Here is a 17,169-nt window from a genome sequence, read left to right on the forward strand (position 1 = left end):
CAAAACTACCCTCCACGATGGCTACAGGTGTAGATGCGAAGCTGCTAAAGTCAACCAGGTTCCCGCCGGAATTCTCCCAAAAGGTTGACATGCAAAAAGTTAACCTTCAGGTAATGAAGAAGTATGTTCGCCCCCGGCACTGAAAAGGTTGACCTCGGCACGCGGAACGATGACTACAGTCACTTTGGTCTGTTCATCACGTGCCCCAATGATCATAGAGTACAAAAGGCTAATAAAATTTGACTATTGCGCTCGTGACAGATGGATTGCTAGCAGGATCTCGGAGATTTTGGGGAGCGAAGATGACGTCGTGATAGAGCTTTGCTACAATCTGATTGAGAGCTCTCGCTTTGTGAGTTTTTGGCGGTCGCCATTGATAAAGCGCAACCCTACGCCTGCGACCATGACTAACCTCAAACCACTCTTCAGCCTGACATCAAAGGCCTACAGATCCAGCTCACCGGGTTCCTAGACAAGGAAACTCCTGGTTTCTGCAAAGAGCTATGGAATCTGTGCTTGAGCGCCCAAGCCAGTCCGCAGGGCGTGCCGAAAGAGCTTTTGGAGGCCAAGAAGCGCGAGCTTATGCAAGAGAAGGTACGAAAAAGTGCTAGCTTCTGGAGGAGGCTGGATGTCACGCTAACTATATGGTCATTCTATTGTACAGATCGAAGCTGAAAAAGCAGCAGAGGAGCGACAAAAACGCGAGGCACAATCTTTCCGAGGAAGAGGCGATGGGCGCTCCGACAGCTACCGTGGAGGGGGCCGTGGTCGCGGTCGCGGGGGTGGTTTCGGAGATAGGGACATGAACGACCGACGGGGCGGTTTCAATCGTGGAAGGGACGGCTCTCGCTCGCCACCGCCACGTGGTGGTGCTGGTGGCGACTCTTACAGAGCTCCCCGTCGAGACATTTATGTGCCTCGCGGTCGCAGAAATTCCATGGGAAGGCGTGGCGATACGAAGCGAAGGTCACCCTCTCGATCTCCTTCAGTAGATTCTGGGAGCTCAAGGTCGAGAACACGCAGTGCCAGTTCTGCTAGCAGCAACAGATCTCCGTCCCGTTCGCGCTCGCCGCCACCCCGACGTGAGCAGCGTGGTTCACGATATCGAGATTCAAGGAAGAGGTCACGGTCGCCGCGGCGCCCATACCGACCTAGGCGCCGTTCTTCCTCAGTCGCTAGTGTTTCACGGTCTCGATCACCCAAAAGGCGCAGGAGGGCTAGCTCGCGTGGCCGAGAGGCTGGCCGTTTGACCAGATCTCCTGCATCGTCGAAATCTTCACGCTCACGCTCACGCTTGCGCAGCCGAAGCCGAAGCCGCAGCCGCAGCCGTAGCCCACCTGGTGGCAAGAATGGCAAACCTGGCCGGGGCAATAAGAGGAGAGGGCGATCACCAACGCGCAGCCCAAGCCCGGCGAGTTCACGAGGTGGCAGTCGCCGGCGCCGGCGCCATGGCTCCCGTAGCCCCAGCAAAGACCGTCGCAGCCGCAGCCCCAATCGTAAACACGGCCGCAACAGAAGCGCAAGTCGAGACCGGGGCAAAAACCGTGATCGATCAAACTCACGCCACAGGCGACAGGGGTCGGATAGGAAGAGACGCCAGAGCCCCTCGATTTCACCACCAAGAGAATCACGAGACAAATCAGCTGATGGATCCCGCACCAAAGACAGACCAACGCCACAGCCACACACTGGCGACCCAGATTCCACCGCTGCCGCCTCAAGCCCGTCCAAGGTCCGCTCCCCGCCTCAGTGAGCCGGTATGCATGGAGGGCTGAGCTGATATAATCTGTGCCTCCAGGCTAGAAAAGTTTCCGTTGACAAAGACGCCACCTTGTTGCGGGAGAAAGAACTCAAGGAGAGAATTCTGCAGATGAGATCCTCAAAGAGCGGCCCCAGCAATGCATGAGGCTAACCACTCCGTAAAGGGTTATGCTTTGGCTACAACATCCGCCCTTACCGTCACGGCAACGCATCTCACCTCATTCATACCGCTTCCCAGAATTGAGCAAGGCTTGGTTTGGCTCCAGTCACTGTTTTTTGTCGGGTATGTCTAACCTGATATGACATAGCTTCACTTGTTAGTGGGGATTTTTCACAGCAATATACTCCGTACATGGCAATAATTGCTTATTTCGCTATCCTATTGCGGAAGCGCCACCTGGTTGGTTTTTTTTTTGTTTGAGATCGGAAACATCTTACCCAACACATGGCGAGTATGGTTTCTGCTTTGAAAAGCGCATGAACTTACAGGACTCCAAGGTATAACTTTCAGAGAAATAAAAAGACGTACTAGCATATGGGACAGTTAGTGGCGGCATGGCCTTGGAAGTTGAGGCCAAGACGATTCTTAGAAGGCCTCATTGCTCCTATAGAAAAGGCACTGTAGATTCTTTGCCAAATAATAGGCTTTACAAACTTGCATCCAAATGTTGCTTTTCTTTTGTCGTATATGGATGAATTCATCCAGGTACGTTTGTTCGCATTAGGTTTCGGACATGTGCTACTTGGCGACGTCACGGAGAAAAAGGAGGTATGATTTACAGTAGTACTCCGTACTTTCTTTGTTAAATTGCATCCCCGGCGATCAAAAGTGGGGTTGACATTTCCCTAGACCAGATCCAACCTCCCAATGTAACCCCGACTACCCTTGTTTGCGACCATCCTGACTTTTGGTCAGATCAGTCTTGATGACGGTGCAAGAGACAATGGTCTAAGGCTCGACTCAATCGTACGTCGATTAAGGTCCGGGAGTTTTTCAATGCGCCCTGTACTCGCGCCTTGGGTTTCAATCTCGCATACTTAGCTCAAAAATTGGTTTTGCTGAGCCGACGAACGACAGCGTCGTGAGTACCCTGGCCTAGCTGCATGCATACAGCACCTTGACTTTCATGCTTCCTTTAAGCTAACCTCTAGGTTGTCTACCGAAGCTCGCTGCCGCGACAAACGTTGAATCGCACATAGCACAGCAATTGGTCGACCAGCTAGCTGCACGACCGAAAAAAGTAGACTGCGCGCACATGTACATGGCAACCTAAGCACACCGCGTGCCTCCCACTCGCGAAGCGAGCCACTCCCTGCCTCCCGATATCAAGAAAACAAAAACAATGTTCCGAAGGCTCAGACGCATGCCACGGCGGCTGCACCCGCTTTTCGTCGCGGCAATGTGGCTCGCCATCCCGCTCGCGCTCGAGAGCATATATCACCAGCGCAGCTACAACGTGCCGATCCCGGAGCGCGAGATGGACTCTGCCTTTTTCGGCAGCGAGGGCTGCCTGGACCCGGAGGAGATGGCCAAGGGGCCGCGCGAGAAGGCGGCGCTCGTCATGCTGGCGCGCAACTCAGAGCTGGAGCAGGCCAAGCACACGGTCGAGTCGGTCGAGCGCCGCTTCAACCGCTGGTTCCACTACCCCGTGGTGTTTTTCAACGACGAGGAGTGGGACCCAGAGTTTGTGCGCCAGCTGAATGCTACGGTCAGCGGAGAGGCAAGGTTTGAGATCATACCGAGGGACGTGTGGTATTTCCCGAGCTGGATGGATGCGGACAAGGCAAAGGCTAGCATCAAGGATCAGGGTGATAGGGGGGTCTCGCATGGTGGGTTGGAGGGGTATCATCACATGTGCCGTTTTTACTCTGGGTAAGTGGAAGGAAGGGTTTTCGGGGTGAGGGATGCTTTGGTGGGAAAACCTCACTTGGCTAACAGGCTGACGCCGGCTTCGCAGTAAGTTCTACAACCTCGAGGCGCTCAAGGAGTTCAAGTGGTACTGGAGGTTAGAGCCCGACGTCGACTTTACGTGCTCGATAACCTACGACCCCTTTGTCGAAATGGCCAAGCGCAACAAGAAATATGGCTTTACGATATCGCTCTGGGAGGAGCGCGACACGTGCCCAACCTTGTTTCGCCACATGGCCGACTGGAAGGAGGCCAACGACGTCCCGACCAACAACCTCTGGAAGGCAGCCGTCTCGGCCTCGTGGGTGCCCTGGCCGTTCCGCAACCTCGTCGCCTGGCTGTCGCACAGGGACAGGTTCGGCGACATGTGGAGCGGCTGCCACTACTGGAGCAACTTTGAAATTGCCGACATGGACTTTTTCCGTGGGAAAAGGTACCAGGACATGTTTGAGTACCTGGACAAGAAGGGCGGGTTCTACTTTGAGCGGGTAAGTACCATATCATATTTGGTTTTGCATACATGTGCCTTGGTCTAGGTTTTGTCTTCTTGCTAACACATCCTTTTTCCCTTTGTTTTCTCAGTGGGGCGATGCTGCAGTTCACTCCATCGCGGTCGCCATGCTCCTGGACCCATCCCAGGTCCACCACTTTGACGACATAGGCTACCGGCACGATCAGCTGTACCAGTGTCCCGTCAACTCCCCCGGCAGCCAGCTCCCCGACAACCCCAGCCTGGGGACGGACAAGAACTGGGCTCCCTCGGCCGAGGGGGGAGTCGGGTGCCGCTGCGAGTGCGACGGCAGGACGACGCCGCGCAACCACCCAGGGTACTGTCTAAACAAGCTCAAGGCGCCCAACACCAGGAGCCGGCCCTGGTTCACGTGGTTATTGTGATGTTTTGATGAAAGATTACATATACATATACCATATACACGTAACTGTTTTGATGTTATCTAGCTTTGACAGGATTATGTTATGCCTTTATTTTTTTCTTGTATACCAAAACATAGGTCATAGGATGTCATGTACGGTTTTGCTGGGGGTCATGGTATCATTAGAGCAGACAGGAGATGTCTACATATATTCTATAATATACCCGCAAAAATAAAAGAACACTGTTCTTGTACAAAGCACCACACCATAACAGCAACCGTGGAACATGTAACGCCTGTGGAGATGCAGACCCCCAGTACAGATGTTTACTTTGTTAAACTGATTTTCAGCGGAGAGGTTGTCGGTTCCACCTAGACAACCGGGCCGAACGGAGCCCGAGGACCGACAACTAGTCGCTCTCCTCATCATCCGACTTGCCCTGGTAGTTGCCGAGTAATATATCGTCCACCCCGAGCCCGGCGTGATTCGAGTTCCTGATGTGCTCCGTCTCGACGCGGAAAAAGATCCATATCCAGCGGCGCAATACCTCGAGTAGCTGCAGCACAAACAGCGACCCTTCCCACCCCGACAACCTGTCCAGCCCGGGGCTGAGCTTGACGACCCACGTGCACCGCAGCGCCATATCCAGCAGCACGACGCAGTAGTAGACCAGCGGCGCTGGTTGGATGTACATGCGCCGCCGCAGGCCCCACGGCTGGTCGGGCGCGTTGCGCTCCCGCGCCCCCGAGAACAGCGTCAGGTCCCAATCTTTGGCCACGTCCCAGTAGAAGGTGTAGAGCGACTGCACGACCACGGCGGCCAGCCACGCGCGGTTGACGCCCGGGTTGACGGTCCCATCTTTCTCCCCGCCGCCGCTTGCGCCGCTGCGCTGCATGGCCGTCAGGATGATGACGGGGAACGCGGTGCTGTACTTGGCGGCGTTGGCGAGGTGCTGGCCGCCCCAGCCGAGGGACTCCTTGTAGGGCGCGGAGCGGACGCGCGAGTACTCGATCAGGCACTGGCGCAGGCGGATGGCCGAGGGCAGGGCGAGGATCAGGGGCACGACGACGGCGCCGCCGCAGCCGCGGTCCGGGCGGGCGGAGGCGGACCCGCCAGAGGTCAAAAACATGCACGCGCAGATGTACAGGTCGGCCAGGACCTTGGCGTAGCTGGTCAGCACGTCGGCGAGGAGTATGTCGCCAAACTTGCCGTTCTGGGCCTCGGCGATGCCGCCCAGCGACACGCGCCGCAGCGTGGCGAGAAGCCTCCGGCGGCCAGAGGTCGGCATCGCGCCGCCGCGGAGAGGCACGGCGAAGAGCGCCGCCAACACGAGCAGGTACGTCATGGGGATCCAGTCGTAGTAGACGACGAGCGCCGGGTCGCGGCGGGTCAGGGCCCAGAAGAGAAGGAGCGTCGCGGCGAGGGTGGTGGAGAGGAGCGCGGCGAGGCGGTAGGTCGAGATGTGGTGCGGTGCCTGCGTGGCCGAGGACCGGCCCGGGTAACGGATCAGGGCGGGCACGTCGATGCGGACGAGGTAGAGGTAGTGGAGGTTGGCGCCCCATCCCCAGACGGCTGTGGGTTGGGGGATAGAGTGGGGTCAGTGTTTGTGCTAGTTTCTGTGACGGCAATAATCGATGTTGTCCATACCCATTACTATGATGAAGGCCACCCTAAATGGGAGAGGAAAGGAGAGACTAAAGGAGCTGAGCTCGCTCTCGACTGCCGGGTCACCGTCCATTGCGCCAGGTTGACGATGGTGTTTGCGATGATTCAATCATGAAGAAACGCAGAGCAGTGCGACGAGCTCAAGGGCGCTCGAGTCGATACCAAGATCGAGGGCGACGAGATAAAAAAAGACAATCAAGCCGGGCCAAGCGATTCTTTATCTGATGGTTTTCAGGAGGTGCATCGAAATTAATATGGTGGCCCCCAATGGAAAATCAAGTCGACGTCAGTTGCAGGGATGTTGCGATTAGGGACCGCCAAGTACCACGTACCACAATACCTACCAGTGCTAGCGCTAGTCAGTACCTTGCATGACATTAGGGGGCATGGCATGTGCATGCATTCCCGTACGTGCTTTATCATCAATCAAGTCTCACATCCCCTATATATCTGGATCTTAAAGCTAATAGACTATGATTAAATCAAAGAACAACCAGATTGAACTCGCATCAAATGCCCTCAGCTGAGCGAATGTTTGTTTTTTTCTTCAAAAAAAAAAAAAAAAAAAAAAAAGAGAAAGACAGGGTATCACTATAGGTCCCGGCAGCAACCAGTGCCACAAGGAAACATGTAATATAACCAGCCAACATTCGAACTGATCGATTCAATATCCGCAACTTCAAATTCAGAAGCCTGTCCATCATTTGGTTGCGTACTGTGACTTTGACCCAGCTTCACTCTGGCCATTAGGCTTGCCACCTCCCTCTGCCATGGCCCTCTCGAATACGCGCTTGAGCTTAGGGACAGCCACTTCCCTGTTCTGCCATATCTGGTAGTGTGTAATAATCCTCCCTTGTCCCAGCTTCAAGCCCTCCTGTTCCCCAATCTCCACAAACCTGGCCCCCGAGATTCCGGCCGCGTCAAGGTCCAGCCAGCACATGTTTGTGTGCACCGGGTAGGTCAACTTGCCGCCGAGAGCAGTCCACATGGCCCCTACCTCCTTGGCCAAGTCGTGCGTGTGCTTGAGTAGTCCTCCCTCGCCGCTGTCGCCCTTGCCAAAAGTCTCCTCCACGGCGACACGGGCGGCGGATGTGAGGACACCGCTCTGCCGGAGCCCACCGCCGATGGACTTGCGTATCCAACGCGCATGGTCGATGATGTCCTTTGGGCCGACGAGGATGCTACCACAAGGGGCGCCCAGACCCTTGGAGAAGCACAGGTTGATGGTGTCGAAGCAGGCGCCATATTCTTTAAGGGATCCGGCCCCGGAAGCGACGGCCTCCCACAGGCGGGCACCGTCACAGTGGACGCGGACTTTGCCCGTCTGGCGTGCAAAATCGGCAATTCGTCTCGCTTCTTCCAAGGGCATCACCACACCTCCCAGAGTGTTCTCCAGGCTGATGACGCGCGTGGGGCACGAGTGGATGTCTGAGTCGAGAACTATATTCTCCTTGATGTCCTCCAGCGTCATATACAAGCCGTTTTTGGGCGTGACGAGGTGGAGCATGGCGCCAGTCAAGGAAGTGACACTGTAGATATGGGTTAGTTCAGCTGTAAGATAAGATCCTATTAAAGTTTTGACCCGGTAAAGAGTCGTGTAAATCCGAAAGAGGACTGGATGCAGGACATAGAACACAAGGCAGAAACAACTCGCTTACCCGCCAGCCTCGTATTTGAAAATATGAGAGCGGTGATCGCAAAGAATGCTGTGTGGCGGCTGGGTCAACAAGGCGCGCAGCCCAAGCACGTTGCCCATGGTCCCCGAAAGAACAAAAAGACCAGCCTCCTTGCCGGTGAGTTTGGCACAAAACTCCTCGAGTTCGTTGGTGGTGGGATCCTCCTTGAAAACATCGTCCAGGAGAGTGGTCGTCTGGATAGCTGCAAGCATGGAAGGCGTAGGAGTCGTCATGGTGTCGCCTTATTTGTTGGTGGCACCACCAGGCCCAGGGACATGTCAATTCATGGCCATGTTATCAATTCTTTTTCACCGTCCTGTACTCACTCCTCAGGTCAAGACCGGCAGCACCTTGGTAGCCCACCCATGTGCTCTTGGCCGGATGGCTGCCATTTTGGGTTGGGGTCGCGCTGTCCATGTTGCTGTAGTGCCGTCTTGATGGTATAAGTAGTAGAGAAGAATGTAATTTTCTTGTGCTTGTGTTTGCAAAGCGCCGGAATATGACGGATCGAGACATGAAAACGCTGTTTATAATTGGCATTTAATATGTCAAGAAGGAGGATGGACCATCCAGGCTCTTATCTCGTAAAATGATTAGTGAAAGGGCGTAGAACTTATCCACTTTTTGCGGTGATGTAGCGATTGATTGCAGCGATTGGTTGCAGCAGTATACTACCTATGTAGGTAAGGTAGTTTGGCAGGTAAGGTAGGTAGGTACCTACGCCCTTAGCGAATGATTCGCATCCAACAAAAGCGGCGTCTGAAGATTCACTGCAAGCCCATGTCACTTATCACTTGCCCTGGAGGCGAAAGGACAGACCGAGCTCGGAGATGCCCAAGTCGACATGGAGGTTCGCCCCACTTGGGTTCGGCCCATGACCCGACAGTCGTAGCGGCTTCGGCAGCAAACCACCATCGTGAAGGTTTCACGATGCACTCGACCTTGACACTTAATCGTTGAAGAATTTCAAGACAGAAAGGCAACTCGTCTGGTCGATAAAAAGAAATAATGTAATGACGGGCTTCTAATCCTTGTCGTTTTCCTTTCTTTTGCGAGGTACTGACGAGTAAGAGACAATAATGCGACGGCAGCTACAATACAATGATCCTAGTCACCATCAATTTCATGGCTGCAACACACATCCATCATCCATCTGCTTGTACCGATTGATTACGTATAACCTTAATGTATCACCACGGGCAAGGTAACTCCGGCACTTGTACAATAAAACACAAGGTATCGTATCGGTATGAGGTTAATGAGGCAGCAGCCAACGACCCCTACTGGGCGCTTGGACATGGGGTTACCACCCATCTCACCTCAGCTCTCTGCGCCTTCCTTCTTTTGGTACGGTACCACCAATGAACCCCTGAAGAATGCTCCGGGGGCAGGGTGGCATTTTGGCATTCATGCAATCCCAAGGCGGCGCAGTCAAAGCCGAGCTGTCACCTCGCGTTCCAGGGGAAGTGCCGTCTTTTAATAGATCAAATCTGCAAAACTTTGAATAAACCCCATTCCATGATCACCGCCCACTCACTCATTTAACCCTTTGTAATGTAAAACCAAATGGCAGCAGCATCGTTTACACTATCCCCAAAAGTCTCACGGGTTTGCCAAGTCACACCAAACCTCAGACGGGGTTTGCAGGTCAACTTGATCAGTCTATCGATTGATTGAGAAAGGGCACCCACCCACACCTCCATCGGCCTGCATCATCCGTCCGCTCGCCAAGTCTGTACAAAAAAAAAAAAGAAAATGGCACCGATTAGGAAACTCCGCATCTGGGTCGTAGTACCCCTCGCCATGCTACTGGTCTTCCTATGGCACAGGCAAGCCGACGTGGCCAGTGACGCCACGTCGTCGTCGCCACCATCTGCCGCCCATAGGGTCTCGGTCGACATGTTCCACCAGGTCCCCGGCTTGCCCGACGCCGCCATGTGCCGCATGCACGGCTGGCGGCCCTACCAGACCCCAGCCTCGGGCCGGAAGAGGAAGGTATACGACCTCTTCATGATCAACACAGAGCTCGAGTGGCTCGAGATCCGCCTCAACACGTCGTACCACGAAGTCGACCATTTCATCGTCGTCGAGGCCCCGCTCACATTCACTGGCCTTCCCAAACCGCTAATCATCAAGGAGAACTGGGAGCGCTTCGCCCCGTACCACGACAAGCTCATCTACCACGAGCTGCAGTACCCGCCGGGCTACGACCCACCCCGCGCCTGGGACCGCGAGGACCTCCAGCGCGACGCCATGCTGACGCAGGTCTTTCCAGGCCTCGAGGGCGGCGTGAGCCAGCCGCAGGATGGCGACGTCATCATCGTGGCCGACGTCGACGAGGTGGTTCGGCCCGAGACACTGCGCCTGCTGCGCGCGTGCGCCTTCCCGCGCCGCCTGACCCTCCGCAGCAGGTTCTACTACTACAGCTTTGAGTTTCTGCACCGCGGGCCCGAGTGGGCGCACCCGCAGGCCACCACGTACGCCGGGTCCGTCGACGCCACCATCAAGCCCACTAACCTGCGCAACGGCGACGGCGGCCTGGGTCCTCTCATCTACTTTGACAAGGACGACCTGTGGAACGCCGGCTGGCACTGCTCGAGCTGCTACGCCACCATGAGCGAGGTCTTGACCAAGATGGCCTCCTTCTCGCACGTCTCGCTGAACCAGGACTTCTTCCGCGATAGAAATCGCATAGCCGACCGCGTGCGCGAGGGCTTGGATCTGTGGTCCAGGGCGGACCAGATCTACGACAGGATCAAGGACAACAAAGACCTGCCTCCGTTTGTGCTCAACCACAAGGATCGTTTCGTGCACCTGCTCGATAGGAGTGGCAAGTCGGCGGGCTTTAGCGATTATCCCCCGTAATCCTGGGATGTTCTGCTTGATTCTGATATTAAATAATCGCATCAAATTAATCTAATATACCCCCCAATGCTGAAAACATATAGCCCAAAACATGGAGGATAGCCTAACTGTTTTGTTTCTCATTGTGCCATTGATTGGGCAGTATTACTCCGTAAACGGACTCAATTCACTTCTTATTCCCATGCTCTTTATTCCGTAGTTGGATGTCTTGGGTCGCCGTCACCAGACGCTCGCCCTTTGCCTCTGACCACGTATGATGCCGTTGCCGCCATACCAAGGAGGAAGAAGAAAAGCTGCTGCCAAGTACCACGTCGCCAGTGGCAAATCAGAAGCCTGCGCCATTCGGATCCAAAACAATCGCAACCTCTTTGTCCTAGCTAGTGGCGGGGCTCCTGTCCAGGCCACCGACAGGCACCTGACCCCCAATAATGTTGGGCCCGCTGCCGATGCCCGTCAGCTTCCTCATGGCCCAGTGCACCCAGGTTTCCGTCTCGAGCTGCGTCTTGAGCTCCTCGGCTTTCGCCTCGACCATCTCCACCTGAATCTCAAACTCTTGCACCCCATCCTCGACGTCGGCAATCTTGGAGGCCAGCGCATTGATCTCGTAGTCGAGCCTTTGTGCGAGGCCTTCTACATCCCGAACGGCTTCCGTCAGCTGCCCCCGCTCGTCCGAGAGCAGTTCCACCGATTGCCGCCGCATCGCCTCGTATGCCTCACGGAACTGGTCCAGCAAAGACGCCAACTCGTCCTGTTGTCTTCCAAGCTCACCGTCCACTAGAGCAACCGCCCTGATTTTTTCCTCTGTCCAGGGCATCAGTGTTTGCTTCATTTCGGCTATGCGTGTGTATATGGCTCGGGCGAGCTCAGCGTTCCCTGGTGCCGCCACCAGTGTCGGTATCTTTTGCTCTTCGCCACCATTATCCACAGTCCCGTCGGATCCGTGAGAGTTGCCAACAGGTTCCGCCTCGACAACCAAGTCAGCGATGCGGTCCCACCACAAGACTGAATCCGCAGCCACGCTGAAAGACATTCGTCGTGGCCACCGAGCGTCGTTAATGGGTCGATCATCTAGCGGGAGATGTAGACTGTGGCGACGCTGGATCCATGAAGGTGGGGTGTCATCTTTCCTAAAACCTGCAAGAGCACGGTCGTGGCTATGAGTATCGCTCTCATCCGCCACCGAATCAGCAACGGAGGATTCGATGATATGATGCCCGCCAAGATGGCCATCTGTGTCTGAGTGTGCCCCTGGTACCGCGGTATCGGGCCCTTCTTCAGCGATACTTGTACGCCCTTCGACTGATCCGCTCGCAGCGCCTTGTGCATCTCTGGGAATTCGCATAGCGTCTTTATATTCTTCTGGCTTATTTTTCCATGTGAAAGCTCTGCCCACCAACACGGGGCTTCCCATGCTAGTGGCGCTATGTGCCAGACTTGCGATGCTGGGGCTGGCTATGCCACCGTCAGGCAACACATGTCCATCTTTCGACGGTTTAGATTGATGACCGCTGCGGTGCCCGCCACCAATCGCATCCCGAATAGTCCGGCCGATTCCTGATCTTGCATCGTTCACTTTGCCGCCCACTCTCTTGAAGACTGTCTTCCTCAGTGCGTCCCTGTCTCCTGGCGGGCTATCCGCGGACCCTGGCGGAGCTGAATGGGTTGTATCAACAGTTGCCGACTCATCCTTGGACCTGAGCACTAGATCATCTGTAGGTGGTAGGGTTTGCGTTCGTCTTGCCTCTACTCGCGGCTGGTCTTGCTGAGGTAGCTGTTGCAGCTGAGCGGACGAAGTTGATGGAAGCGACAGGTTCTCCTTACTGTTCCCAAACGCTGAACCACCGGCTGCATCCGAAAGCTGATGATTTGGGTGATCAGAGGTGGATCTCTTGGGCTTTCCGTGCCACAACCACTTTGAGCGTTCACCGTAGGCAAGACTAATGAACTTGTCAATGTCGAGCGTTTCAATGTCGGCAATGTTTCCCTTGTCACGGCCACCAGATACGAATCCCATCACAATCTCACCGCGCTTACCCCCTATTTCTGCCACGGTAGATTTAACTGCCCTCTGGACTCCCCAGCCACCTTCACCTGCAGCAGCTTTCGCAGTGACGCTGTGAAGCTTTAACAAAGTTGGACGGTCCAGCCTGCGAGTCCGCTCCAGTTTCATAGCCTTTTGGAACTGATTGATGCCCCGTTTGGTGCTGTCTATGTCGAAAACATCCTTGCCAACAGCGGCTCCCCACCAGTGTAGGCGATTGCGAGCTCCCATCAATGTACCTAAGATGGCTGCAACGGTTGTAGGACCTAATATTCCGTCGGAAGGCTCCATATTAAAGTACTCAGACCCAATTTCGATCCACCAGTTGCTTATGGCCGTCTCGGTCATGTCGCAGAGCAAACCATCGATGAACTCCTGCTCAAGCTTGCCAAATAAGAAAAGGGCGGCCTGGCAGACTTTGACGAGTTCTACAACAGCTTGATATAAGGGTATGCGATCGCATGTTTTATACAGCTGTAGAAATTTGGCTTGCGTCGCAGGCGATGGTTCTGAGAGCGTAAGACCCGAGCGTCCAGAGCAGCCAAGGCGCTTCAGGTTCTCATTGACTATAAAAATCTCTCGATGCTTCCGCAGGTCGCCATCAGGAACGGAAATGACAGTCAGGGCGGAAGGGAAGCTGCTCAGGTTGGTGACCATGAGCTCTCCCAGAGGTGTCTCTCTGGGCCTTGCATGATACTGTTGAATGGCATTGAAGTAATGCCGGAGCGCTGGCGAGCGATCGGACTCGACTGCAGGAATGGAAAGGACGCCGACGTTGACCGAATGTTTGGGGTCACCTGTGTAAGTGACTATGACCAGGGTGGGTGACCGCCGTGAGCAAGCCCACTGCTCGACGAGGTACAGTTCGTAGCCAGGCAGCACCGCCCTCCGCTCAAGTACTGTAACACCTGGTTCTTCGGCCAGGTAGCTGTTGTTTTGTGACAAATGCTTGTCAGTAATCTGTGCATAATTAAAACCCTTGCGACGGCGGAACAGGAAGACATCGTGGGGACGGCATACCCAAAAGCCACGGGGTCTGCAAACACAACGTTGCACCGCGAGCCTCCCGAGCTCGACGCCGCTTGGGAACTCATTTTGGGTTGGGTTTCGAAGTGCGTATTCCCGGTCACAACCTGCAACGGAGGGTTGGTGGAATACCGGGGCGCGTGGTGTCGATCAGTCTGAGCTATCAGAACGGACGGCTCGTTATTGCGGCGGTCAATCGGTCGCCCTCTTCTCCTCGCTATGGGGGCGTCGCCACCGCTCAGTCGTCGACTTTGCACCTCCTAAGGTGGCCGGTAACGAATCAGACCGTCAAGACCTGAAGCCATGCTCGTAACAAGACTCGCATTGTTGTCCAGGGAGATCTGGTTCGTTGTATGTCTCTGTAAATATTCGGCTACTGTAGATTGATTGAAGCGCTAAGGGTGCAATTAGACCAAACTACCGACGATGCAGCCAGCGTGCGCAACGCAACCAGTCAGTGTCCTTGTGACGACATTTGAGGCCCACCAAGCGACCAAGCGGAGTGGAACTCAATGCGCTATCGGCCAGTCGGAGAAGCTACAGACCCCTGAAGCTGCGTCCCACAGGTCCTGCAAGTCGGCCCCGCACTTAACCGCTGAACGCATCTCGTGGGCGGGCGTTCAGGTTGATGACCGACCTCAGACTAGCAGTGGCTGCTTGGAGCTTGCCAAACACGTAGAACCCAAGAACCCAAGGGGACTAAGTTACTGTATCGGTCGCAGTTTCTACCAACCGAATCTTTTACAACAACAACATCTTCATCACGCAAAACATTCCGTCGCACGGAGCTGCTTGGACAACAGAGACATAAAGACACCTGAGATACCTTAGCTTACCTTACCTACCACCTCTTATACGGGCATCATTCTTCCGCTACCACAAAGTCGGCAATACTAGCATCCTTTAGCATCACGGAGGCTTGTATGGGTTTGCCATCCGGCTATGTTAAATCTTCAAGGTTTTCGCCGAGCCCGACACCTTGCTGACCGGCATCGACTTCTAGACACACCGCCGCCGCCGGTGGTTTGGTCTCCCGTCTAGCAGCACCACCACCGAAACACGATTCATACCAGACAGACCTCATCACAATAGGCCCCTGCCATATTGGTGCAGTCACCAGCTGGGCAGCAGTTTGAGCTTCATATCGAGCACTCGTCATTCTGCGAGAACCATCAAAGCAAGTCGTCGTCATGTCTAAAACGGGGGTGGCAATCCCCCAGCTCCAAAAGGACCTGGAGGGCATGGAAGACAAGCCGCGTCTGTCGTTGGCCGTAGACAACATCGATAGGCTTATCGCCAAGCTGACAGAAGCTAGGGAAGCAGTAGCAACAGGTGTGTTCTCTATGATACAACGTCTTGACCATTTCGCGCGTTAAAACTGACATTTAACACCGGCCTACAGCAAGCGATCCGCATACAGCGTCTCTGACCCTCACGAGGCTGCAGAATCCCGTCAAGGAGGTTATTGACCGGGCCAACGATGACTTGAAGAAAGTTTACCAGGTTCAAAAGGACTTGGGGAAGTCGTTGGACAAGGTACGTGACTTAAAGACATGCATACGAATAAGCAATAACCTCTGACGCTCTGTGGTCTCTCAGTCATTTCCTGTCGTGAAAATTGCTACGGATCACGATGCGTTGGACGGAAAGTCTGATCTCATGAACAAGGCAATCGCAATGCATCTAATGAGGGAGGGACAATTCTCAGTGGCAAGCACTTTTATTGGTGAATCACAACGCGACCTGCATGTCGCAAGCTCGACACCGCAAGCTTTCCACGGCAAAACTAGAGATGTACAGGACTCAAACACAATGGCGGTAGACTCGGATGGCGATACAGACCAGCAATCACAGAGCAGCAGCAAAGTTCCCAGTCAGCCGAACGCGAGCAGCGAGGTCATTGGGTCGTCGCGGCTCCAGCAACAATTTGAAGTCATGTACCGCATTCTACAGGAGCTCAAGCAGCACAACGTGGAACCCGCGATCGAATGGGCCCTGGAAAACTCTTCGGAGCTGGAAGCACGCGGTTCAAACCTGGAATTCGAGCTGTGTAGGCTACAGTACGTTCATCTGTTTGAGACACCCGGGAGGGGTCCACCCGCAGCATTCGAGTACGCCCGTACGCAGATGTGGCGGTTCAGGGAACGCCACCTCGCCGAAATAACGCGCCTGGCGGGCGCGCTGATATACGCCCCGAACCTGGCCGATTCGCCATATGCCACACTTTTCGACTCGCCAACCGCCTTCCTGGATGCGGCCTCGTCCTTTACACGCGAGTTCTGCTCCTTGCTTGGCTTGTCTGCCGAATCGCCTCTTTATGTGGCGGCAACAGCTGGTGCCATTGCCCTCCCGCGTCTCGTGAAGTGGCAGTCGATCGCCCAGGGCGCAGAGTGGACCACGACCAACGAGCTCGCTTTCGAGACGCCACTACCGCGCTCCTTTATGTACCACTCCATCTTTGTCTGCCCCGTGTCAAAGGAGCAGACGACGGCCGCCAACCCGCCTGTCATTCTCCCCTGCGGCCACGTCCTTGCAAGGGACAGCTTGACGAACATAGCGAAGGGTACGCGGTTTAAGTGTCCCTATTGTCCCTCTGAGGGGCAGGTCAAGGACGCACGGGTTATAGTCTTATAGGGCACTCCTGAACCCAACGCCTGTTACTGGCCCAACAGACCTGCGCCCCCCACTCCTCAGCATTCTCCAGTGCAGACCCTATCAATTTTAGCCCATATGCGCGCTCATGGAGCTCTCTCGTCGTTGAGGCCCCAACCGGAAATCTTTGAACGTCTCCCCCGATTGTTGATTAGGCCTTAGGTCATGGGAACAATATGTTCTGGATACCATCCTTTCACGGGGCTGATTGGGCGGCGGTTGAGCTCAACCGGGCGACCAAGTACCTGGCCCCAATCTTCTTGACGCTTGAGCTCTGAGAGTGTCATTTGTGAACCAATATTGGAAATAACGGTCCCTTGTGTCACTTTTTACAGGGCTCCCCCCCCCCCCCCCCCCCCTCATATCAGGGGTTTCAAATTGCTTTGTTTCTACTTTGTTGCTTGTAGCTTTTCAGGTACACATGTTTTTTATGGGATCCGGGTAGGCGTCTTGGTTGCTCTAACTGGCGTTTTGGTTTGGGAATCAATCGGGGCGTACATTTTACTCAGTGTAAATAAAATTCATCATGGTTTGTTGCTCTTGCTTTCTTTGCGCCCACGGCATGAGAGGCCTGGTTTCAAACCACAAAGGGGCTGTACAGCGGTGGCATGCAATTGAAGGACCTTCACACTCTTATAGTTTTATCGAGGATGACACAATATACAAGCCATGCCAAAATCAGGGGGCACCAAAAAAACTTT

The 17,169-nt window shown here is 54.7% G+C and overlaps 7 protein-coding genes across 7 annotated transcripts; 4 read left to right on the forward strand and 3 right to left on the reverse strand.

Moving 5' to 3' along the window:
• Positions 1 to 123: 123 nt before the first annotated feature.
• On the forward strand, positions 124 to 2,296 carry MGG_04513 (uncharacterized protein; the record flags this gene model as incomplete). Its single annotated transcript, XM_003713512.1, has 7 exons — positions 124 to 200; positions 262 to 352; positions 430 to 594; positions 665 to 1,082; positions 1,303 to 1,496; positions 1,577 to 1,732; positions 1,799 to 2,296. 7 exons carry the CDS (start codon positions 124 to 126, stop codon positions 1,904 to 1,906), a joined length of 1,209 nt encoding a protein of 402 aa, XP_003713560.1. The 3' UTR covers positions 1,907 to 2,296.
• A 292-nt stretch (positions 2,297 to 2,588) lies between these two features.
• Positions 2,589 to 4,803, forward strand: MGG_04514 (glycolipid 2-alpha-mannosyltransferase). Its single transcript, XM_003713513.1, has 4 exons — positions 2,589 to 2,843; positions 2,928 to 3,634; positions 3,720 to 4,158; positions 4,253 to 4,803. Exons 2-4 carry the CDS (start codon positions 3,105 to 3,107, stop codon positions 4,562 to 4,564), a joined length of 1,281 nt encoding a protein of 426 aa, XP_003713561.1. The 5' UTR covers positions 2,589 to 2,843; positions 2,928 to 3,104; the 3' UTR covers positions 4,565 to 4,803.
• On the reverse strand, positions 4,561 to 6,482 carry MGG_11390 (uncharacterized protein). Its single transcript, XM_003713514.1, has 2 exons — positions 6,191 to 6,482; positions 4,561 to 6,115 (listed from the first exon to the last, which is right to left on the reverse strand). Exons 1-2 carry the CDS (start codon positions 6,279 to 6,281, stop codon positions 4,953 to 4,955), a joined length of 1,254 nt encoding a protein of 417 aa, XP_003713562.1. The 5' UTR covers positions 6,282 to 6,482; the 3' UTR covers positions 4,561 to 4,952.
• Positions 6,483 to 6,605: 123 nt separating this feature from the next.
• MGG_11389 (threonine aldolase) lies at positions 6,606 to 8,665 on the reverse strand. The gene is made up of 3 exons (XM_003713515.1): positions 8,211 to 8,665; positions 7,867 to 8,125; positions 6,606 to 7,737 (listed from the first exon to the last, which is right to left on the reverse strand). The coding sequence occupies exons 1-3, from the start codon at positions 8,422 to 8,424 to the stop codon at positions 6,909 to 6,911; spliced, it is 1,302 nt and encodes a 433-aa protein (XP_003713563.1). The 5' UTR covers positions 8,425 to 8,665; the 3' UTR covers positions 6,606 to 6,908.
• A 653-nt stretch (positions 8,666 to 9,318) lies between these two features.
• MGG_04516 (glycosyl transferase family 17 protein) lies at positions 9,319 to 10,930 on the forward strand. Its single transcript, XM_003713516.1, has one exon. It carries the CDS (start codon positions 9,640 to 9,642, stop codon positions 10,747 to 10,749), a length of 1,110 nt encoding a protein of 369 aa, XP_003713564.1. The 5' UTR covers positions 9,319 to 9,639; the 3' UTR covers positions 10,750 to 10,930.
• On the reverse strand, positions 10,770 to 14,276 carry MGG_04517 (uncharacterized protein). Its single transcript, XM_003713517.1, has 2 exons — positions 13,811 to 14,276; positions 10,770 to 13,718 (listed from the first exon to the last, which is right to left on the reverse strand). Exons 1-2 carry the CDS (start codon positions 13,882 to 13,884, stop codon positions 11,123 to 11,125), a joined length of 2,670 nt encoding a protein of 889 aa, XP_003713565.1. The 5' UTR covers positions 13,885 to 14,276; the 3' UTR covers positions 10,770 to 11,122.
• Positions 14,277 to 14,455: 179 nt separating this feature from the next.
• On the forward strand, positions 14,456 to 16,864 carry MGG_04518 (sporulation protein RMD5). Its single transcript, XM_003713518.1, has 3 exons — positions 14,456 to 15,148; positions 15,219 to 15,352; positions 15,416 to 16,864. Exons 1-3 carry the CDS (start codon positions 15,007 to 15,009, stop codon positions 16,448 to 16,450), a joined length of 1,311 nt encoding a protein of 436 aa, XP_003713566.1. The 5' UTR covers positions 14,456 to 15,006; the 3' UTR covers positions 16,451 to 16,864.
• Positions 16,865 to 17,169: the final 305 nt, after the last annotated feature.

The sequence above is a fragment of the Pyricularia oryzae genome, chromosome 2, assembly GCF_000002495.2.
Source record: "Pyricularia oryzae 70-15 chromosome 2, whole genome shotgun sequence".
Taxonomy (NCBI): Eukaryota; Fungi; Ascomycota; class Sordariomycetes; order Magnaporthales; family Pyriculariaceae; genus Pyricularia; species Pyricularia oryzae.